This window comes from Chiloscyllium plagiosum, chromosome 12 (assembly GCF_004010195.1).
Source record: "Chiloscyllium plagiosum isolate BGI_BamShark_2017 chromosome 12, ASM401019v2, whole genome shotgun sequence".
Classification (NCBI taxonomy): Eukaryota; Metazoa; Chordata; class Chondrichthyes; order Orectolobiformes; family Hemiscylliidae; genus Chiloscyllium; species Chiloscyllium plagiosum.
In genome coordinates this window covers 9,653,436-9,675,677 of record NC_057721.1, presented here as the reverse complement: position 1 = coordinate 9,675,677, position 22,242 = coordinate 9,653,436, and the positions used below count along the sequence as shown (strand labels likewise).

At 45.2% G+C, this 22,242-nt stretch overlaps 1 protein-coding gene across 1 annotated transcript in view; it reads left to right on the top strand.

The window, feature by feature from the left end:
* Nucleotides 1-576: 576 nt before the first annotated feature.
* dhrs12 (dehydrogenase/reductase (SDR family) member 12) overlaps nucleotides 577-22,242 on the top strand; it is a 31,862-nt gene continuing 10,196 nt past the window's right edge. Inside the window, exons 1-5 of the mRNA XM_043700440.1 lie at nucleotides 577-827; nucleotides 5,279-5,412; nucleotides 8,576-8,658; nucleotides 12,773-12,868; nucleotides 14,465-14,546. Of these exons, the coding sequence (XP_043556375.1) occupies nucleotides 772-827; nucleotides 5,279-5,412; nucleotides 8,576-8,658; nucleotides 12,773-12,868; nucleotides 14,465-14,546 (451 nt within the window). The 5' untranslated portion in view covers nucleotides 577-771. The remainder of the gene's footprint in view (nucleotides 828-5,278; nucleotides 5,413-8,575; nucleotides 8,659-12,772; nucleotides 12,869-14,464; nucleotides 14,547-22,242) is intronic.

The window sequence follows — 22,242 nt, the reverse complement described above, 5'->3', positions numbered from 1 at the left end:
TCCTGCGGGAATGTCTCACTCCTGAACTCTCATCAACCACTGTTTGAAATATTCCCAAATGTCCAATGTGGATTTCCCCTCGGTCAGCCACCTCCAATCAACACTCTCCTGATCCTGCCTAAGACTGTTGTCCTTAACCTTGCCCCAGTTTAACACATTCATTGGAGGATTGCTATTATCCTGATCAATGGGTTTCTTAAAACTCATGGTATTATGGTCACTACTCCCAAAATTCTCCTTCAGTGAAACTTAACTCAGCTGGCTGGGCTCATTTCCCACAACCAGGTCCAGTATAGCCCCTTCGCTGGTTGGACTGTTTACATATTGTCAAGAAACCCTCCTGAATTAATCATAACCCCCGTGTATTCCCCCAACCCCATCCCTCGGTTACAGTTAAGGCATGAGAATGAAAATGAAAACAACTTTGTTTTGTGCGATTTTTTTAAAGAAATAAAAAAAACACCCCTGTTTCTTCACAGCTGTGGTTTGATCCTTATTTCCTGAAAGATTTGGGGACAATTCCTGTTTACAAATGTTCACCTTCAGGGGGACCTGTTGGCGTTTGACTAACGGGTCGGCGCTTATCGAATGCAGAGGCAGCTGGCAAGTTGTTGTTGTTGCCGCCTTCCCATGTTGCTTCCGGAAGGTGAGTGCGGATTGGTGAACGAGAGAAAGGCAAGACAGCCGTGCTGAACACAGAAGTGGGACATGAAAGTGGTAGCTCAGTAAACGGGGAAGAAGAAGGAGGAGGAGGCGAGGGCGCCGCTGACCATGTCCCTGTACAGGAACAGTATGTGGTTTCTCAAGGGCATGCGGGAGTACACCAAGTGAGTCCCGATCGCTAATCGCCTCCACCCAGCCCGGCCATTCAGCCCATATTGTCAGCCGGGTTAGACCCGTTTCTGTTGCTGCTTCTGACTTTGCTTTGGGTATTTCTTGCAGAAAGGGAGGATTTGAGAGTAGCGGCTCCAGTGGGGCATTGCAAAATGAAGGCGATAGATTACACCCCTCCCCCTGTTACTGCACAAATTTCAAAACGGGGTTACATAAGTTAGGGCTGGGTCACTTAGATCCTTTGCAAATGCAGGGAAAAAAAATTACCAAGGCTCTTTAATCTAGGGCGGTGAGGGAGATTGTGTACTACACTAATGTTAAAATAAACCTTTCTTAAAAAAAATAAAATCGTAGTAAAGACGAGAACCAATGTCAAAAGTCCAATTCGATGGTACTTCTGGTTAATGCAGTATATTATTACATTGGAGAGCCCCCTTTCTGGATACTGTATCTATTTAAATCAAAGTTAAAAATCACACAACACCAGGTTATAGTCCAACAGGTTTAATTGGAAGCACACTAGCTTAAAACCAGTTGTACAAGGGACAGGGTCTTACAACGTGTGACTGGGGCAATCTGTAAAGAATGCTGGGAGTTGTAGTTTTGTTTCTTCTCTGCCTGCTTCCCGAAACTGATCAAACTCACAGAACTGTACAGCATAGAAACAGACCCTTCGGTCCAACTCGACCATGCCGACCAGATATCAGAAATTAATCTAGATCAATTTGCCAGCACTTGGCCCATATCCCCCCAAACCCTTCCTATTCATATACCCATCCAAATGCCTCTTAAATGTTGCAATTGTAACAGCTTCCACCACTTCCTCTGGCAGCTCATTCCATATAAATACCACCCTTTGTCTGAAAAGGTTGCTCCTTAGGTCCCTTTTATATCTTTCCCCTCTCACCCTAAACCTTTGCCCTCTAGTTCTGGACTCCTCTGCCCCAGGGAAAAACGAACTTGGTTATTTACCATATCCATGCCCATTGTCCAAAACTAATCTTAGTCACAGCAATCATTTCAGTAGCTCTTTAAATGTAAATTAATTCAATAAAAAAACATCTCAGAGAGCATTGAAAGTTCTGAAGATTTGAAGTGACAGAAGTAAGACATTATTGCTCCAGAGAGGGAAAATAGCAGTAAGACAACAAAATAACACGAGGAAATAAACATGTTAGTTGTACTAGCATACTGTTCTAAGCTTTGCAGTTAGCTCAGCTGGGTAAAAACAAGGGCTTTTGCCTGAAACGTCGATTTTACTGCTGCTTGGATGCTGCCTGAACTGCTGTGCTTTTCCAGCACCACTAATCCAGAAGTTAGCTGGCTGGATGGCTAGTTTGCAATCTAGGCTGATATCACCAAGTTCAATTCCCACACTGGCTGAGATTGCAGTAATAATTCCACCTTAAGATGTGGAAACCCTTAGGTTGAAAACTACCATCTGTTCTCTCTCTCTCTCTATCTCTCTCTGATGAGAGAGAGAGACAATGGTGATTTTACCTTGACCTGTTCTGAGGTATACAAACCAAGTCCGAGCAGCATGATTCACAAGTATTACTGTTTTCTTTTCACTTCTGGGGTTGAGCATTTCTAGATTAAAAAAAAAGAATATAAAGATTTAAATATGAGTTTGCACATTTTGTTTTGCTATAATAGTCTTGTCAAAACTTTTCTTTTATCACATTTGCACATTGGAGTAAATAATGAACATACTGACTCTTTTCCCCCCCCATAAAATAAAAAGCAAACAAGTACATTCTTATAGTGGCTTTCACAACATTAGATATCCCAGAGTGCATTAAGACCAATGAAGTATTTTTGAAATGTTGTCACTGTTGTAATATGAGGAAATGCAGAAGCCAACTTGGTCACAGCCAGAAAAGCAATGTGATGATAACCAGCTAATCATTTTTACTTTTTCTGCTTGAGGGATAAGTATTGGTTAGAGATAATAGAAACTGCAGATGCTGGAAGAACACAGCAAGCCAGGCAGCATCAGGAGGTGGAGAAAGGATCCTGAGGAAGGGTTATACCCAAAATGCCGACTTCTCCACCTCCTGACGCTGCCTGGCTCGCTGTGTTCTTCCAGCCTCCTGTCTGTCTATCTGAGGGATCAGAATTGGCCAGGACATCCACAGGATCTTTCATATCCATCTGAGAGCATCGGTGGAGCCTCTGTTTGATAACCCATTTTAAAGAGAGCAATTCCTCTGTATACAGGACTGTTTACTAACAAGATGCCCTGCAGTTTGATAAGGTATGGTTTGCATCTGATCATGTGGGGAGAGAGATTTTGAAACTGAGACAGATTCTTTCATATGAGGATGGGAAGATTCATTAACCAAATCTCACATTTCTTCAAGTGACCAGTCAGCGGATGTTATGAATTAAGGCCTGAAGGCAGTTTGAATGCTTAAGTCACGACAGTGGATCAGAACCCTCAGGTACTCCTGAATGGTTTTAATCACGGCATGACTTTTTTTTAAAAAGAGTTGGAGAGAGTGAGGACTGCTGGAAAGTTAGAGTAGATGAAGACTGCAGATGCTGGAAAGGTCCTGGTGAAAGGTCACTACCTGAAATGTCGAGTCCCCTGCTTCTCTGATGCTGCTTGGCCTGCTGTGTTTTTCCCAGCGCCACACTTTATCCACTCTTTTTGTTTTAACAGAGGACTGGTGCAACCAAATGATGACTGTGGGTGTAAATTTAGTGACTGTCTGGCACAGTCCTGCGTGGGACCACGGAATGTTATCCCTGTATAGAGCGTGAGAACAATCAAACAGAAAGGCTGAAATGGAAGAGATAATGACGGCCTGCCATCTGTTAGCAGGAGGCCCATTCCTTGCAGTCATGTTTGTTTTTTACCATTCTAGTGATATACAAAAGGGGTTAAATACCTGACTGCAATGTATGGCCTGTGTGTTTTAATGGCCTGACATACTAATGTGTGGCCAGTGTGCAGTGATGCTGTAATTGATAGGAATTAGTTTCTATCGCACAATGACGACCACATCTGTAAGAAGATTTGAATCTGAAACCAAAAATGGCACGAGCTAAAATTTTCATTGTATTTGTCTGAGCCTGGGTGCACTTAGTGACTAAGCAGTAGACCTACAAGAAAATAAATAATGGTATGCTGCGATTCCTATGGGTTGGAAGTCGTGACTTCTGTCATTTCTTTAGTTCTATAAATTTTGAAAGAAAGCCCATGTCATTTGCAGGCCTGTAGTTACATGCTGTCCTTCAGCATTTATGATGCCAGGGTAGGGGAAACAAGACCCCAAGTCACGAGGTGCCAATGTTTTTCAACATTAACCACGTTATTAATCTTCATGGTCCGGGTTCCTATCACCAGACTATTGTTAAAGAATGCACGTACACAATTTAGTCAATGGGCATGAATTAATGCATCCTGGATCTCAGCAGGTAATGAAACAGCAGTCAGCTAAATTGCCCTCTGATGCATTAAACCATAAAGCATTCTGGGAATAAGTGACCTAACTATTTGGTTTATTTCTAGCCCACAGTACAAATCTGTACACAGTACAAAGTTATATATCAGTCAATAGAAAACAAAAACTCTCCTTGTGTGAGATGAAACCAAATCCTAAATCCTAGCATGAAAGAAGAAAGTAATTTATGAGTTCTTCTACAGATGGATTTGAATCCTCACGGAATGTTGATGCTTGTCAATTAGTTTTGGAGAGGATTAGTATCTATTTGGGGAATGTGGATTCCCCAAATTAAGAATGGAGTTAAAGTAGTGGAAAGCTTATCCAGCAGATGTTGAGGCTGTGCATAATTGATCCATAACCTTTCCATTTTTTAAAACATGTAGTCCCGGTACCAAGAGTGACTACAAAAGCATCACTCAATTCTTGGTCTTAACTGCAACTACCATTGACTCTGTAGCTAAATGGACACAGGTTTGTAAACATGTCATGGCTTTACCATTTCACTACAAGTGCATGGAGGCAAAGTTTCCCAAATTGGGGGTAAAAAACAAATGAATGTCAGAACCTTTCTTGGGACAAGATGTTATTGGCATGACTCAAAGTTGCCTGTGTCCATTTGATGGCCCAAGCTTTCTCAAAGCTCACAAAACTGTGGGGCCTACATTCTCTTGATCAGCCTCTTTACTGCAACCCTCATTGTGTGTGAGGCAGTGAGGTTATCAGTCTTACTCCTTATTGAAATTGGTATTGTCTGAATAAGATGGGAAAACACTTCCCACTCAAAGCCATTGTCTTATACTGGGGTGACCTTTATTCAATCTGTAGAAGCCCAACTGCTGATGTTGGGAAGCTGTCAGCTGCGAGAGGAGGGTTGTATATTTTAACATGGAGCCTGCTTTTGGGATATTCTGTATTTGGCTGTGTGTGTGGGATGAAACACTGAGCTAGTTCAATCCTATTCATCATACTTTGATTTGGTTTGTGCCCCGCAGAAGTGGATATGAAGCTGCCGCACAACAATTTGCTCCAAAGGACCTCGATGTCGATGTGTCCGGAAGGTGCTTCCTGATCACTGGAGCTAACAGCGGGATTGGTAAGGCCACAGCACTGGAAATTGCAAAACGGGGTGAGTATTCCCATAATCCAGCCTGATTCTGGCTGGCCAGTTCTGAGATAGCTTCATGTACTTGTTGTAGTGTGTGTGGTTAGCCTCAGAGCAAGCGTTGCTAGATATTTACACTCAGCACGGGAACATCTATTCTGACCACGGGTTGTCTTCAGCAGAGCTTCGAGCGAGAGAGAGAGATTTGCAGCATCATTTCAGACTTGTTCCAAAGTGCTTCACTGTCAATGAAACAGTTTCAGTGTGTTGTTACTGCCCTGAACTGGGCCATACAATCTCCTTTTCCAATTTCGGTCTCTCCTAAGGGTGCTTTCCTGCATTTTAACCATCCATTTCCCTGCTGAACTCCAGCTGCTCATCTTCTGTCTCATGGAGGTTTGTACTCATGAGCAAGGAGAACACTTGCAAAATTAGTAAGATTGAGTGGAATGCCATGGAATTTCCAGCTCAGGAACGGAGCTCCGAGGTGACAGGAGTGGGAGCGGTTTCACCGAATGCACAGCCTGTCCTTGGTAAAGCGACTGTTTCCCATGGGCTAGCATCAATCCCAGGGGATTTCACAATGAAGGGCACTGCAGCTGAGTTCAGTTTGTAACTCGTGGGTCCAATAGGGCTTTAAATAAGAATTTCTCCTGCCACTTCCAAAATTGCTTTGGGTAGCCATGAAAGACACGATGTGTTCATTCCCCTGGTTAGCAGACTGTGGGGGGCATGGTGCCGTCACCTTGTTTTTCTGGAACACAGAGATTGCTGGCTGTTTCTGAGTCTGGTGGAGTTGTGTTGAAGTCTGAATTTCCAGGGGTCTGCGCTGACAAGTGACCGGCTGTGGGTTTGAGTTTCCCTCCTGACGACAGGTTTTCTGATGTCACCTTTTCTCCCATGAGTACTTGCTGAGTGAAGGCTGCTTACAGAGGAGAGACCAGTCAAAAGGATGGCAAACCTCTTATCCTCTGCAGACTATTTTATAAAGGTCAAGGATTTAAGCTTCCAACTCATTCCCTGGAGAGCGAGTGTACGTGCTGAGGAAGAATTTAATCAACAGGGTTGAAGACTTACTTAGAAACATTCATATTCTCCCGGGTTTCCTCTGAATTCCTTTCAATCTAAAGTCCCGGAATATATTTCTGACTTTCTACTGGACCCCTCCTACCACACTATGATGGGCCTCTATTCTTCCACCTGCTCCATGATTTCTCTATTCCCCTGAACAACAATGATGACTGTTCTCCTCCACTGCCTATCTTCTATAGTCCACCCCACAGAACTATATCTTTCCCGGTTCTGTCCTTGTCCTTTGCAATGGAGGATAAAATGATACTTCCTCCACTGTTTACATAGTACCCTCCCATATCTCAGTTGTCCTTTCTCTGCATGCTATTGCTAAGTGATACCAGAAGGGGGGTGGGCTAACCTTTCACCTTTATGCCCCTGACTCTTAACATGTCACCCCAGCCCCTTTGCCCCAGACTCTGCTAGCACACTGTCCAAACTCGATGCCCATCACCTACCAGCTCAGGTTGAGACTAAGGGGTGGTACTCTGGCTGACCGCTTGAAGGTGAGCTTCCTCCCCCACACGGACCCCAGTTAGTACAGTCCACCTCTTGGCTTGCCTTTGTTCCTGCCTCTAATTCACTACAAGTGAAACCATAGTCTGAGAGTTTCTCAGTTCGAGGCTCTGTTCCCCCATGTCTTCCTGAGCCAGCCTGTCTGCCTGCCTCAAATAAGAACTCATTTGAAATCTCAAATCCCTGCTCAGGGAAGGTATCCGGTGTTCCAGCTTCCTTCACCTTGGAGCTTTGTTCCTGTGCTACAAATTCACAGCATTCGACTCAATCCTACAGATTTTAAAGGGGCCATCCTTGTTTTTGGCTACTAAGACCCATGAGATGGAAGATGAGCAACTGGAGTTCAGCAGTGAAGCAGACGGATAAAATTCTGGACTTGTGAGAACAAGAATGCATCATTAGGCCCTCTGTCTTGTCCCACCTTTAGTGATCAGCTTGCGTCCACATTGGCAGAGCTTACACTCTCCGAACAGTTATCAGTCACTGCATTTTAAAAAAAGGAATCATTCATGGGATGAGGGCGTTGCTGGCCAGGTCAGCGTTTATTGCGCACAGGGCCGTTAAGAGTCTACATTGCCATGGGTCTGGAGTCACGTGTAGGCCAGACTGGGTAAGGACTGCAGTAAACCAGCTGGGTTATTTCCCTTTGACAACAGAGTCGTGGGACTCTTGTCATTTGACTCTTATTTCCAGGTTTTTATTGAATTCAGATTCCACCATCTGCCGTGGAGGGATTCGAACCTGAGTCCCCAGGACGTTACCTGGGTCTGTAGATTAATAGTCGGGTGATAATCCCACTAGGCCATCACCTCCCCATGCTCAGCGTGAGGCTGCTGGGCTCCAAGACCTCCTTCCTAAAACCCTTGTCTTCTATCCAGTCGGCTTTTGGCCTCTCTGTCCCCCTCTCCTGTTCGATGACATTTCCCTTTCTGTTTTTGGAAATTAACTACTCTGACACGTTTTTTGAAGTTAAAGTGCACGTTAGAAATGCAAGTTACTTGCTGCTTTGTTTTAAACAGCAGTGATGAATTACATGACTTGTAAATGTAAGCCGCTGTTTGTACTAAACAGTGAAAGGCATATTAGCTAAGTGGAGCTTTACAGTGAATGAGACAATCAAAAGTCCTATTACACGGAGCCTTAGACAGTGAAAAGGTTAAATCTGCATTGTGTTAGGTTAATTTGAAACTGCATGGAATTGTTTATTACATTTTCAAGTGGAGGGCTAATCACTGAGTGCAATAATGCTATTTTTATAACTTTAGGTTCATTCAAATTTCAGCACCTTTGAAGATCAAGTGTATCGGATGTTGTTAAGAGGTTGTAAAATTTTGACCTTAAATTGGAAACATAGCTTGACTGGTTGAAGCAAGTTCTGGTGAGCTATAAGACTGCAGTACTCAGTTGCCGTCTGTGAATGTATTCACATGGTAGAGATGGGCTCATGGGTACAGTGTTCAAATGGGATAAATTGTCATTTGTGAAGCACATTTCTCAATTGTCATGGATGGAAAAGGTACAAGGATCCCAGGATAACACTTTTATCAGGTAATCTGATTTGCTGAATATTTCATTTAATAAAAGCCTTGGCTTTTCTCAGGTGGAGTCGTTCACCTTGTTTGTCGAAACAAAGAGCGAGCTGAACAGGCCAAAGCTGAGATTGTGAAGGAGACGGGTAATGAGGTAAAGGTGTTGTTTCTGAATAGCTTTGGGAGGACGGTGGCTTTTTTGCGGCTGGCTACTTCCTTTTGTTGGTTTAAAATGTACTCTGTGCTTGTGGACATGGTTAGGACTTGCTGCCTGGTCCGAGTTGTCCTGAGACAGTACCGGTGGTGGCCATCGCCTTCTGGACCATTTGGGCCCAACTAAATGACCATTTCCCCTTCATGGCACCTATCAATGGAAATCACAGCTTTATTACCAGCACCAGATTACCTAGCTCCTGCTCAGGTCGTTACCCTTGCCATGGACCAGAATGTGAATTTGTGGGATAACTGTAAAGTGCTGGAGAAACTCAGCAGAGGTTATCTTTGGAGAGTCACATCGGACTCGGAACATTACCTCTGTTCCACCTCTCCCCACAGCTGCTGCCAGAGTCTAGGCAAAAGTGAGGACTGCAGATGCTGGAGATCAGAGTCAAGATCAGAGTGGTGCTTGGGAAAGCACAGCAGGTCAGGCAGTATCCGAGGAGCAGGAGAATCGACGTTTCAGGCAAACGCCCTTCATCAGGAATGATGCCAGAGCTGCTGAGTTTCTCCAGCACTTTCTGCTTTTATTTCCTATCTCCAGCATCTGCAGCATTTTGCGTTTATTTTTGGATGAATGTGTGGTCCTCCTGATGGTCACTTTTTAACAAAGAATTAGAAGAATGTGCACCTGACGATGCTGAAAGCACCTCAGAGCTACTTGTAAGGTAGGCCATGGGGCAGGAACAGTAATGAGAAAAACGAGGAGGTACAGTTCATGATGGGGATACTGTAAATGGTGGCTAGATTTCAGCCTCCTATCCAGCCAAGCCCAGTCATGGAGAATGGAACTCATTCACCAGTCCTTGACAAGACTTTTACACCCCGTCCACCCCCACCCCCAAAAAAAGACTGCCCATCATTTCATTGCTGTTCATTGGACCTTGTATGTCAATAGATTTCTGTTTTTGCTTACCAAACAGCAACTAAGGTAGAAAAAGAATTGACTTGGGACATCCTGAGGTGCTTTATAAATACGCGTTCATTCTTTGCTCTGCTGGGTAGGTGATGGTCTGGAGGTATTATTGTTGGACTGTTAATCCACAGACCCAGTTAACATTCTGGGGAACTGGGTTCAAACCTTGCCACGACAAATGGTGGAATTTGAATTCCATAAAAGTCTGGAATGAAAAGTCCAATAATGGCCATGAATCGATTGTCAGGAAAAACCCATCTGGTTCACTAATGTCCTTTAGGGAAGGAAACTGCTGTCCTTACCTGATCTGGCCCACATGTGAATCCACACTCTCACAGCAAGGTAGTTGATTCTTAACTGCATCCTGAAAATAAATGCTGGCAGCCAGCGATGCCCTCAATCAGTGAATGAAGAGGAAAGAAAATCCATTTGACCAAAGTATCCCACTTCTTTTACACGCAGTAAATTACTTCAGCGTAGTTCCTGTTGTTATCTTGGTAACAGCTGCTAATTTGCATCTTGCAAGCTCCCAAAATCCACAATGAAATAAATGACCAGATGGTTTGGTCTAGTGATGTTTATTCAAAGGATAAATATTGGCCAGGACATGGGGGGGGGAAAGTTTCTATGCCCTTTTTTTTGAGACTGTTTAGCATCTCATCAAAACAAACACACTCGGGCAGGTCAATGCTCCCTCAGTACTGCACTGCAGTGTTCGTGTACATTGACTGTGGGAGTGTATGGAGTGGGAAGTCAATCCACTCAGAGGCAAGAGTGGTACTGGTAAGACATAACTGATGTGGATCAGGAGGCATGACAAAAGATTGCTCAGAAAGCTGAGCTGCAGTTGGTGAGAGAAAGTTTTAAGGAGGGGTGGTCAGAGGATTAAACTGGAGCATTCATCACTGTTGGATGGAAGGTGACATAAGTCAAACTATCATCCCACTCCAGCGCTTGTCCACATTCCTTCCCCATGGAACTTGCCAACAGTGGAAACCAAATATAGTCTAACGTGGTCAGCATGAAGGGTCTGTGCTATATGACTCTATGGTAGCTATGATGTGGAAGTGCCAGTGCACACTACACCAGTTGTCTTGTGATCATACTCCATGGCTATCTGATGAAGGAGCAGTGCTCTGAAAGCTAGTACTTACAAATAAACCTGTTGGACTGTAACCCGGTGTTGTGTGATTTTTAACTGATTCTGTGGCGGCACTGAATCTTGTTTGCTTGGTGTTGTGTTGCAGTACCATTGACTCACACATGGTGGCTCTCTTGAGCCAGTACCAGCCAGGCAGCTTCACCCTCACAACATCCCCAGTACGAACAGCAGTCACAGTAAAAGCAGACCAACTCTCAATAGTTCCTGATGAAGGGCTTATGCCCGAAACGTCGATTCTCCAGCTCCTCGGACGCTGCCTGACCTGCTGTGCTTTTCCAGCAACACATTTTTCGACTTTGATCTGCAGCATCTGCAGTCCTCACTTACTCCAATTCTCAATAGTTGTAAACCTGTTTGCCTTCAACCTGCACAGTGTAATATTCCTGCATAAGTGTTGAACAGGTTTATCAGAAAACTGTCTCTGACATTTTACTGCAAGTGTTGACCGTTTCCCCTTTTTTTTGGGTGGGGGGGGGAGAAGAGGGGGAGCAGTTTCAGATGTTTATGATGATGACAGCTTATGATAAATCATACAGTAACACAATTTAAAAAGAAATATCATGAAATATTATGGTAAATGGATACGTTTAATCTCATATTCCATTGATGGATCCCTCACTATTTAACAAGAGCAGCATGCATTTGTTTAGCACCTGATAAAACGACCGCAGTTGAAGTTTAATGTGGGTAAGTGCAACGTCATCCATTTTAGACCGAAGGTCTGAGTGTTTCCTGAGAACTGGGGAGCTATGGAACACCAGTGAGAGGTTTTGTGCATGACATTTCCCAAAATCCTGCTTCACAGGGAGTGTTATCACACAAAATGTGACACTGAGCAACATGAGCGGACCTTTGGTTGGCTGACTAAAAGCTGAAAGCTTCACGAAAATTCTTAACAAAAGAATGAGATGGAGAGACTGTAGGTAGTAATTCCACAGTTTCGCATCTGGCAGTTGAATGCACATCCATCAATGGTGGAGCGAGAAAAATCAGGCATACATAAGAGGCCAGAAGCACAAAGGAGTAGAGTCATAGAGATGTACAGCATGGATACAGAACCTTTGGTCCAACCCGTCCATGCCGACCAAATATCCCAACCCAATCTAGTCCCACCTGCTAGTACCTGGCCCATGTCCCTCCAAACCCTTCCTATTCATATACTCATCCAGATGCCTTTTAAGTGTTGCAATTGTACCAACCTCCACCACATCCTCTGGCAGCTCATTCCATACACGTACCACCCTCTGTGTGAAAAGGTTGTCCCTTAGGTCTCTTTTATATCTTTCCCTCTCACCCTAAACCTATGCCCTCTAGTTCTGGACTCCCCCACCCATGGAAAAGACTTTGCCTATTTATCCTATCCATGCTCCTCATAATTTTGTAAACCTCTATAAGGTCACCCCTCAGCCTCCGACGCTCCAGGGAAAACAGCCCCAGCCTGTTCAGTGTCTCCCTATAGCTCAAAACCTATAACCCTGGCAACATCCTTGTAAATCTTTTCTGAACTCTTTCAAGTTTCACAACATCTTCCCGATAGGAAGGAGACCAGAATTGCACGCCATATTTCAACAGTGGCCTAACCAATGACTTGTACAGCCTCAACATGACCTCCCAAGAGGGTTGTAGTCCTGGAAGAGATTTGAGAGATGGGGTGGTGCAAGGGCATGGATGGATTTGAAAACATAGATAAAAATGTTAAATTTGATGCTGGAATCAATGTGGGTTAGTGAGCACTTGAGAAGAATGATATGGCATACAACATGTTATACCCAACATTGGGTTTCTTTATTAAACATCAGAGCTGTTCCTCAAAGCTTATTCCTTTCACTAGGTATTAGGCTGCTGGTGGGGTTGGTATATCTGTACTGAACCTGATGTCCCGTAACCAAGTCGAGTTACTGTACAAGAAAGTTGGATTTGGAGGCAATTGGTTTCAATTGCAACATTGACTTTATCTTTTCTTTTTCTTCAAAGGAAATTTTTGTCCATATTCTTGATATGTCACGGCCCAAAACGATCTGGGAGTTTGCAGATGCATTCCAGCAATCAAATGACAAACTGAACGTGTTGGTGAGTTTTTTGTTTGAAAGCTTTCTCCGCAATAGTGTGCAGTTTTTGCTGTTAAAGTAAAGAAAAATCAGGTTTTCTTTGAGGTGAAAATGTTTGATTTCACATCGGAGGAAGCAGGTAGCCAGTGGTAATGGAAACTGAAACATTCAGAGAATGCCTGGTGAAGGGACTTCACCAAGGGAAGGGAAGAGACTTGCCCAAGACCAATTTCACCTCGAAATGCTGGTCTAAATTCACTTCTTCCTGGTACTGCCTATGTATCAAACATCGATTCAGTACAGCACAGTCCAGGCCCTTTCACCCTCCATGTTGTGCTGACCTTTTAGCCTACTCTAAGATCAAATTGACCGACATATCCTACATTGTACTATCATCCACCTGCCTCTCCAAGAGTTGCTTAAATGTCCGTAATGTATCTGACTCTACTACCACCGCTGGCAGTGCATTCCCCACACCCATCACTCTCTGTGTAAAGAAGTGACCTCTGACATCTCCCTTCTTCCAATCACCTTAAAGTTATGCCCCCTTTGTGATAGCCATTTCTGCCCTGGGAAGAGTCTCTGACTATTCACTTTATCTATACCTCTCACCATCTTGTATACCTCTTTCAAGTCACCTCTCATCCTTCTTCACTCCAATGAGAAAAGCCCTAGCTCCCTCAACCTTTCTTCATCAGACATGCTCTCCAGTCCAGGCCTGGTAAATATTCAACTGTGCAGAAATTCAACAACTTATTAAAACAACATTGGTTCCCATAGTCAAGGAAAGGCTTATTTTGACTTTGTGATTCATTGAATAAAATTTTGATTTAATTGAAATAGTTACTCACCGTGCTGGAGTCAGGGCAGGGATGGGGGCATTTACAAACTAGTGGATAAAATGACAATAGTGCTGGAGTTCCCTGGGAGTGCAAAGATTTCCACTTTACTCCAAAGGTCTCCAACGGTGTGAGCAGCTGGGAGCTGTGGAGGAGTATGCGATTTAGGAGCTCATAAAAATCCACTAAAATCTGAATGAAAAAAATACCATCAAAGGCTGATAAGATGTTAGCATATACTTTAAGGGGTTGGACTATAAAGTGGCAGAAATTATATTAAAGCTGAATGGAGCTGTTGTTAAACCCCACTGCGATACTTCATCCGGATCTGTGGACTGCATGTAGGGGTGAAGGACAGTTTCACAAGAATCATACCCAGCCAGAAAGAGGTACACTGAGGACAGGTTACATCCAAGGTGGATATATAATTAAGGCACCGATCTGTCACAATCTAATTGAATAACAGGGCAGGGTTGAACAGATGGTTGGGTAAGAATTGGAGTATATTCTTATCTCTAATTCTGTCCAGCAAGTAAATGTCGCTTTGAGCTTTAAGATAGAATCGGAATTTGTGACAATAGGCATGGAAGTCTTGATGGGTTGAAACTGGAATTGGTCGTAGTTGGTGCAGATATAATGGCCAAACAGGCCCTTCTGTGTTGGGACTGCAGTCTGCACAGAAAACTAGCCTTTAATCTGTGAATTCCGGTATTAAACATGTTGATAATGGTTTGAGTATCAGGAAGATAAATTAATATTTGTTTCACAATCTTTGCTAGATCAATAATGCGGGGTGTATGGTCAATCAGAGAGAGCTGACTGCTGATCAATTAGAAACAAACTTTGCCACCAATACTTTGGGTAAGTTCTGCGTTTTCTACTGTGAATGATTTGATTTATGTCCTCCATCACTGTGTTTTCTGACCACCACTGCAAAGATTTTCCGGGCTACTTATGGAAGGAGGCGTCCAGATGAGTGCCCGATTTGCTTCACTCTCCACACCACTCTGAACTGGGTATGGAAATGGACCATTCGGCCCTTCAAATGAGATCATAGCCGATCTCTTTGTATTTTAAACTCCACGTTCCCAACTGCCTTCCATGAGTCTGAGGTGTTTGTTAGGCGAGGGAATTGACTTCCACCTTAGATATAATCATCAACCTTCCTCCATCGCTTTGGGAAGCATGGGAGTTCAAAGCTGCACAGCTCTCTGTGAGGGGGGTAAAAAGGCGACCCTGCTTTTACCGTAAGGTCCCCTGGTTCTGGACCCACTGACAAGTCTGTCTGCCTATTCCACATCATTCAGGATCTTCTGAATCTCTATCGGTCAACCCTTGTTCTCCTAAACTCTGGTGAAAGCAAGCACAGCTTTCCCCCTCCTTTTTCAGCCTCCAATGCATTTGCACCCGTCTTTCCTTGAAGTAAGAAGATTAAAACTGCGCACAGTATTCGAACTGTGGTCTCACCAATGTAACTGAAGCAAACTATCCTTACTTTAATAAGAACACACGGGTCAACAGGTCTGGCAGCGTCTGTGGAGAGAGAAACCGAGTCAACTTTGCAAGTCCAGTACGTCCTGAACATGATCCAGGCTTGGGCCAACAGGTGGCGAGTAACATTGGTGCCACACAAGTGCCAAGTGTTGACATTTCCAACAGGAGAGAATCTAACCATTGCCCCTTCACATTCAATGGCATTACCATCCATGGGTCTGTCTGCCACCACCAATACCCTGAGTGTTATGGTTGACCAATAACTGGACTAGTCATATAAGCACAGTGGCTACAAAAGCTGGTTAGAGGCTAGGAATACTGCAGTGAGTAACTCACCTCCTAACTCCCTAAAGCCTGTCCATCATCTACAAGGCACAAGTCAGGAGTGTGTGCATCAATTAGAATGGGTGCAGCTGCAACAACACTGAAGAAGCCTGACCTGATTCAGGACAGAGCAGTTCACAACCAATTCAGAATGGTGTTCAGAGTGAAGCAAATTGTGTCAGGCACTCACCTGGACCCCTCCTTCCATAAGTAGCTCAGATTCTATTTTCGGGTAATGGATCTACAAACATCTGCTCCCTGCACCACCGACGCTCAGTAGCAGCATTGAGTATTATCTACAAAATGCACTGCAGAAATCCCCCATGTCCTTCAGCAGCAACTTTCGAACCCATGACCCATACAATGTAGGAGGAGAAGGGCAGCAGCTACACGGGATATCACCACCCTGCAAGTTTCCCTCCAAGCCACTCGCCATCCTGACTTGGAAATATATCGCCGCTCCTTCACTGTCACTGGGTCAAAGTCCTGCAGTTCCCTTCCCAAGGACATGCTGGTCCAATCTACAGTGTGGATTGCAGCGGTTCAAGAAGGCAGCTCACCATCACCTTCTGAAGGGCAACTAGGGTCGGGCAATGAAAGTTAGACCAGTCGATAGTGCTCACAGCCCATGAGTGAACCTTTGGAAAACATTGTGGTTACTGTTAGGGGATCACTCTCACTAACAACTTCTCTCCTCCACTGTTCCTGATCCCCACCCAAACGGATCCTCATTAATGTCCTGAACCAAGTTCATTTGTAATTAATGCAGCAAAATTGTCTGTGATTAACAGAGCTACCCCTCCACCTCTACCTAGCTGCCTATTCTTAAAAATCATGGACCTCCCAATATTCAGAACCCCAACTGTTCTCACCCTGCAGCTGCATCTCCTGAATGACTATCGAATTATAATGCGCCCTGAAGTGAAAACACATCGATTCAGTTATCTTGATATGAATATTATACATATTCGGATACAAAGCCTTTACTTTTGTTTCTTCGTCTTTATATCATCTTGTCTTGATGGCGGATACGTTCTTCAGATCTTACTCTTTGACACTTGTGGGCATGTGAGCAGGACTCTGTGTTAAAATGACCGGCTATGGAAAGGTTGGGGTCGTGCTTTCACACAGACCAGAGGTGTCCCGCAAAGTGGTCATCCAGTCTGTGTTTGGTTTCTCCAATGTAGAGCAGGCCACGCTGGGTGCAGCGAATACAGTCCACAGGATTGGAAGAGGTACAGGTGAAATGACACTTCACCTGGAAAGACTGTTCAGGACCCTGGATAGTGAGCAGGGAGGAAGGGAGGAGGCAGGTGTTGCACTTTCTGCAGTTACATGGGACAGTGCCATGGAGAGGGGGCTGGTGTTGGTGGTTGTGGAATGGACGAGTGTGTCCAGGAGGGAATGGTCCCTGTGAAATGCAGACAGAGGGGAAGATGTGTTTGGTGGTGGCATTCTGCTGTAGTTGTCTGAAACGGTAGAGAATGACCTTTTGAATGCAGAGGCTGGTGGGATGAAAAGTGAGGACAAGGGGGAGCCGATCACGCTGTTGTGAGGGATGGGAAGGGGTAAGGGCGGAAGCAAGGGTGATAGTGCATGAGGGCTCTGTCAATGACAGTGGGTGGGAAAACACAGTTATGGAAGAAGGGAGCCACGTCAGCAGCATTGTTTTGGAAGGTGGCATCATCGGAACAGATGCAACATAGGCAAAGGAACTGGGAGAATGGGATGGAGTCCTTGCAGGACGTGGGGTGTGAAGAGCCATCGTGAAGGTAGCTATGGGAGTGGTAATGACAGTGAACAGTTTATTCCCCAAAATGGAGTCAGAGAGGTCAAGGAAAGGGAGGGAAGTGGACGATGTGAAAGTTGTAGAGGGGTGGAAATTGGAGGCAAAATGAACAAAGTTTTTTCCAGCTCCTGGTGGGAACATGAAGGGGCACCGAAGCAGTTGTCGATATTACTGAGGAAAGAGTTGTGGGAGGAGGCAAGTGTAAGACCGTCTCTTAGCAGCCAGCCCTCAGATGTCATCCCTTTCTGTCCTCCCGAGGCCAGTGCCTCCAACCTCAGCCCTTGCTGTGTGTTCACCATACCTCCTGACCTTCCCTTCTGAGGACAGTATGTTCAGTGTCAGCAAGGACTCAACCTCATACCCTTACGCCTCCATTTTTTGGGCTTGTCATTGATGTTAAACTGATTTTCTGCCGCCTCTGTCTCCATGCTCATATCTTCGGGCAGGATTACCTCCCTCGTTCCACTGATCCTTTCACCCGCCTCCAGTATTCACCCTCCAATTGGACTCCCTTCCCCTGGCCTCTTGCCTGCCCTTGATCACTTCACCGAAAACTGCCAATGTGACATTGGCCGTCTCAATGTCACTGCTCCTCCCACCCACTCTAACCTGTCCTGTTGTGAAATTACTGCACTTCACTCTCTCACGTCCAACCTTAACTTGGTTATGAAACCGACCAACAAAGGCAGTACCAGTGTAGTCTCGCTCACTGACCTTTATCTTGCAGAGGCTCAACGTCAATTCTTGGACAGTTCTTCCTACCTCCACGGACTGTGACCCCACACCTGAACGTGAATCCATTGTTGCCAGGACTGTCACCAAGCTCAACATCTTCAGAGATCTTCCCCAGCCTCCCCACTGCCTCCACAGTTAGAGTCTCCCAACCATGGACAGCACACATCTGCCTCCCTCCCAAACTCCACAAACCAGACTCTCCCGGTAGGCCCATCGTATCAGCCTGTTCCTGCCCCCCAACTCATTTTCTCCCACCTTGACTCCATCGTCTCTCCATTCGTCCAGGCCCTACCCACCTGCACCCATGATTCCTCTGATGCCCTCCACCATATTGACAGTTTCCAGTTCCCTGGCCCTAACTGCCTCCTGTTCGCCATGGATGTCCAATCCCTCTGTATCTCCATTCCTCACCAGGATGCTCTGAGAGCTCTCAGCTTCTTCCTCGACCAGAAACCTGGACAATCTCCATCCCCCACCACTCTCCCCTGCTCGGCTGAACGTGTTCTCTCACTGAACAATTTCTCCTTTAATTCATCTCACTTCTGCCAAGTCAAGGAGTAGCTGTGGGCACCCACATAGATCCCAGTTATGCCCTGCCTCTATACTGGGTATGTGAAACGATCCTTGTTCCAATCTTACACTGGCTCCCTCCCACAATTCTTTTGTTCGGTTCGATGATGACTGCTTCGGTGCCACTTCATGCTCCCACCAGGACCTTGAAAATGTAGTTATTTTTGTCTCCAATTTCCACCCCTGCAAGACCTACCCCTTCCCCTCCTCCCTGCTCTTCATCCAGGGGTCTAAACAGTCTTTCCAACTCTTGGACACTTCTTCCTACCAAGATTGGGTGATTGCTTTGTGGGTGGCATGGTGGCTCCGTGGTTAGCACTGATGCCTCACAGCGCCAGGGACCTGGGTTAAGTCCCCCCCATGGGCAACTGTCTGTGTGGAGTTTGCACATGCTCCCTGTGTCTGCGTATGTTTTCTCTGGGTGCTCTGGTTTCCTCCCACAATCCAAAGATGTGCTGGTCAGCTGAATTGGCCATGCTAAATTGCCGATTGTGTTAGGTGCATTAGTCAGGGGTAGATATAGGGTGGGGGAATGGGTCTGGGTGGGTTACTCTTCGGAGGGTCAGTGTAAACTTGTTGGGCCAAAGGGCTTATTCCATATTGCAGGAAATCTGATCTTTGCAGAACACGCCTGGTGTGTGTGCAAACAGGAACCTGACCTTCTCATAGCCGGTCATTTTAACACAGAGTCCTGCTCGCATGTCCACATGTCTGTCCTCGGCATGCTGCAGTGTTCCAGTGAATGACAGTGCAAACTGGTGAAACAACATCTCATCTTCAGACCAGGCACTTCACAGCCTTCTGGACTTTCCTCTGCCCATCCCAGTGGGTCTGTCTGTCCTTTCCAGTCTGGCAGTGACACACACCATTGTCCTGTCATTCTCACAGTCCGGTCACTTAGTCTGAACTATCAACATCTTTTCTGCACCAACGTCCTACACCCACTAGCCCTCAGCACCTCCCCCTTGAACTAAAGCATAAATGGTGTCCCTTCACTTCAGCTCTGATGAAGAGTCAAGTAAACTCGAATCATGTAAGATATAGGGTTAAAATTGTGCAGAATTATAAAATTAGGCTGCGCATGCAAATACTAAACTGTGAAAAGCGAAAACAGGTAGAATTATCTATGATTAATAGGGCAGAGCGACCGTGTAGCAGGATGTACCAGTAACAGAAGAGTGTGCCAGTCTCAGGAGGGATGTGGCCAACGGATGGAATTTAGTTTGGCAGGATGATCACACGAAGACAGCAAACTGTGTCAGGATAGTCACATATAAGGAATGAGATAAATAAGAGTAAGGGGCAACAGGCTTAGAGTAATGGGAGAAGTAAACAGAGGCGGAGAGAAGCTAGACAAAGGTGGAGCGAAGCTAGAGCTTGTGATAGGCTACGCGCTACAGTAAAAGTAACTAATGGGGTGAAAGGGGAGGACCGAGAGATGCAGCTGAACAGCATAAATCAGAATGTAACCCTCAGATCGGGGTGCTTACTCATTAGGCACCCGTCCTTGCAAGTACGTATCAATAAACATTCGCTGCTACAGAATTTGACTCGGACTGAAATTTATTAATATGTGAGTTTTGTTTCTCACAATTTGGGTGCTCGTGTCCGGGATATCCATCATCACCAGCAGGGTGGGCACCGTCGATGGCTGGGAAGACGCGTCCTGTTCCTTTTAGAACGGTCCCGTGTTCCTCGGCGGTGGGTTCCCCCTTCTGGTTGACTGATTGAGATCCGATGAGAGTCTATCTGAACCAGGCGAAAGGTTGTAAGTAGACAGGGAGCCAGGCAACTCCATGCATGGACCAAGGTAGGGAAATTGACTTTTAAGTATTGCCTTGGTGGCTGGGATTGGGTTCTAGTAGTTAATAAGTGTCTAACGAAGGAACTCAATCTGGGCTGTGCCAAGGGTAAAGTAAAAGCCTCCTGAAAAAAAAAATGGAAATGGAGGCGGGGTCCCTGACAACATACCTCCAGAATGTCTGTTGGGCAGGATGTTGTGGAATTGGAAAAATAATACTTGTACCAAGGGGAAAAGGTAGGAAAAAGATGATTAAATATTGTTGCTTTGTATGAACTAAGGAATCCATTCTTCATCCCGCTGTCTTCTGGCCAAAGTACAGGTCAGACAAAGACTGGGTTTGTGAATATTTGAATTTAAATGTCAATGAAAAACAGCCTTACAGTCAGGAGGGATCAGATTATGCTTTGTGTTGGAAGGGCTAGTAACTGAAAAGCTACTGAGGGTACACTTCGTAACTAAATCATGTCCAGACATCCAAAAGAAAATTCAGAAAATAGATGGGTGGAGTGAGAAATCACTTGAGGAATTATTGAGAGAGGCACAGAAAGTGTTTGTAAAGAGAGAGGATGAGAAGCAAAAACCACCACCTGGTATCACTATGCATAGAGCTCCCTTTCGCCCAGCCCTAGACCGTCCTGACAAAAAGTGCCACCCAATATATCTCACCATTAGGAATACCTCCTCTGAAGACTCCTTTCCCCGTAAAAAGCGGTCTCGACTCCTTAGTAACGATTTAAAGATAGTAATGGAAGCCACTGGGAAGGGTTTTTTTAGGCTGCTGCTTCCGAATAGTCGTAGGAAACGGAAAACGAGCCAAACAACTTGATAGTAAGATACAACACTTTGCCCCTCCCAATGACCAAAGGTGGTAAAACTTCGAGGTGAAGGACTCGAAGCAGACCATTGAAATAGAAACGGGGACACAAATGCCTGGGTTGAATGGGTAAAGTACACTGTTAAAACTCTGAATAAAAGCAATTGCTATGCATGTGCCTCCGGTAGGCCGGTTGCCCACATGGTCCCCTTTCCGCTCGGGTGGAACCGAAACAGGAAGGGCATGGAATGTATGACAGCCCTGTATCAGGATAAGACTGCATGGAATGATAGGAATTGTATATCCCTATCTCTAATGTTCCCTCCCTTGGAGAAGACAGATTTGAAAGCTCCCCCCCCGCCCCCTTTTTTGACCACGGTCGGAATCACACATCGTGTATAAGCCGACAGTGTACAAATCGGTCTAGAGACTTGGGGGAGCTGAGGTTATGTATAGAAACTCAGAATGACACCGAAACAGACAAAGGAGGGAACTACTCAGCACTCCGGGTTCCCCGAGCGGATCTCTGGTGGTACTATGGAGGCAGAATATTGCGACCGACCCTACCTCCTGACTGGAGAGGGATATGTGCAATTGGCAACCCCATTCACCTCGGCATTTGAGAAGGAGAAGGTGGTAGTAACAAAGAATGAGAGGAGTAAAAGGTCGCTATTAGATACTTCCTTTGATGATAGGATTTATCTCGACTCTATAGGAGTTTCTAGAGGGGTCCCCGATGAGTTCAAGGCCACAACCAGATGGCAGCAGGTTTTGAATCGGCCCTATTTTGGTAACGGTCAACAAGAATGTGGACTGGATAAAATTCGATATTTTTTTTACAACCAGCAAAGATTCATCAGTTACACTCGAGATGCAGTCAAGGGGATTTCCGAGCAACTTGATGCAACCAGCAGAATGGCCTGGGATAACAGACTGCCCTTAGATATGATCCTAGCCGAAAAAAGGGGGCGTATGTGTGATGTTAGGGGGTAGCTGTTGTAACTTTATTCCAAATAATACAGCACCT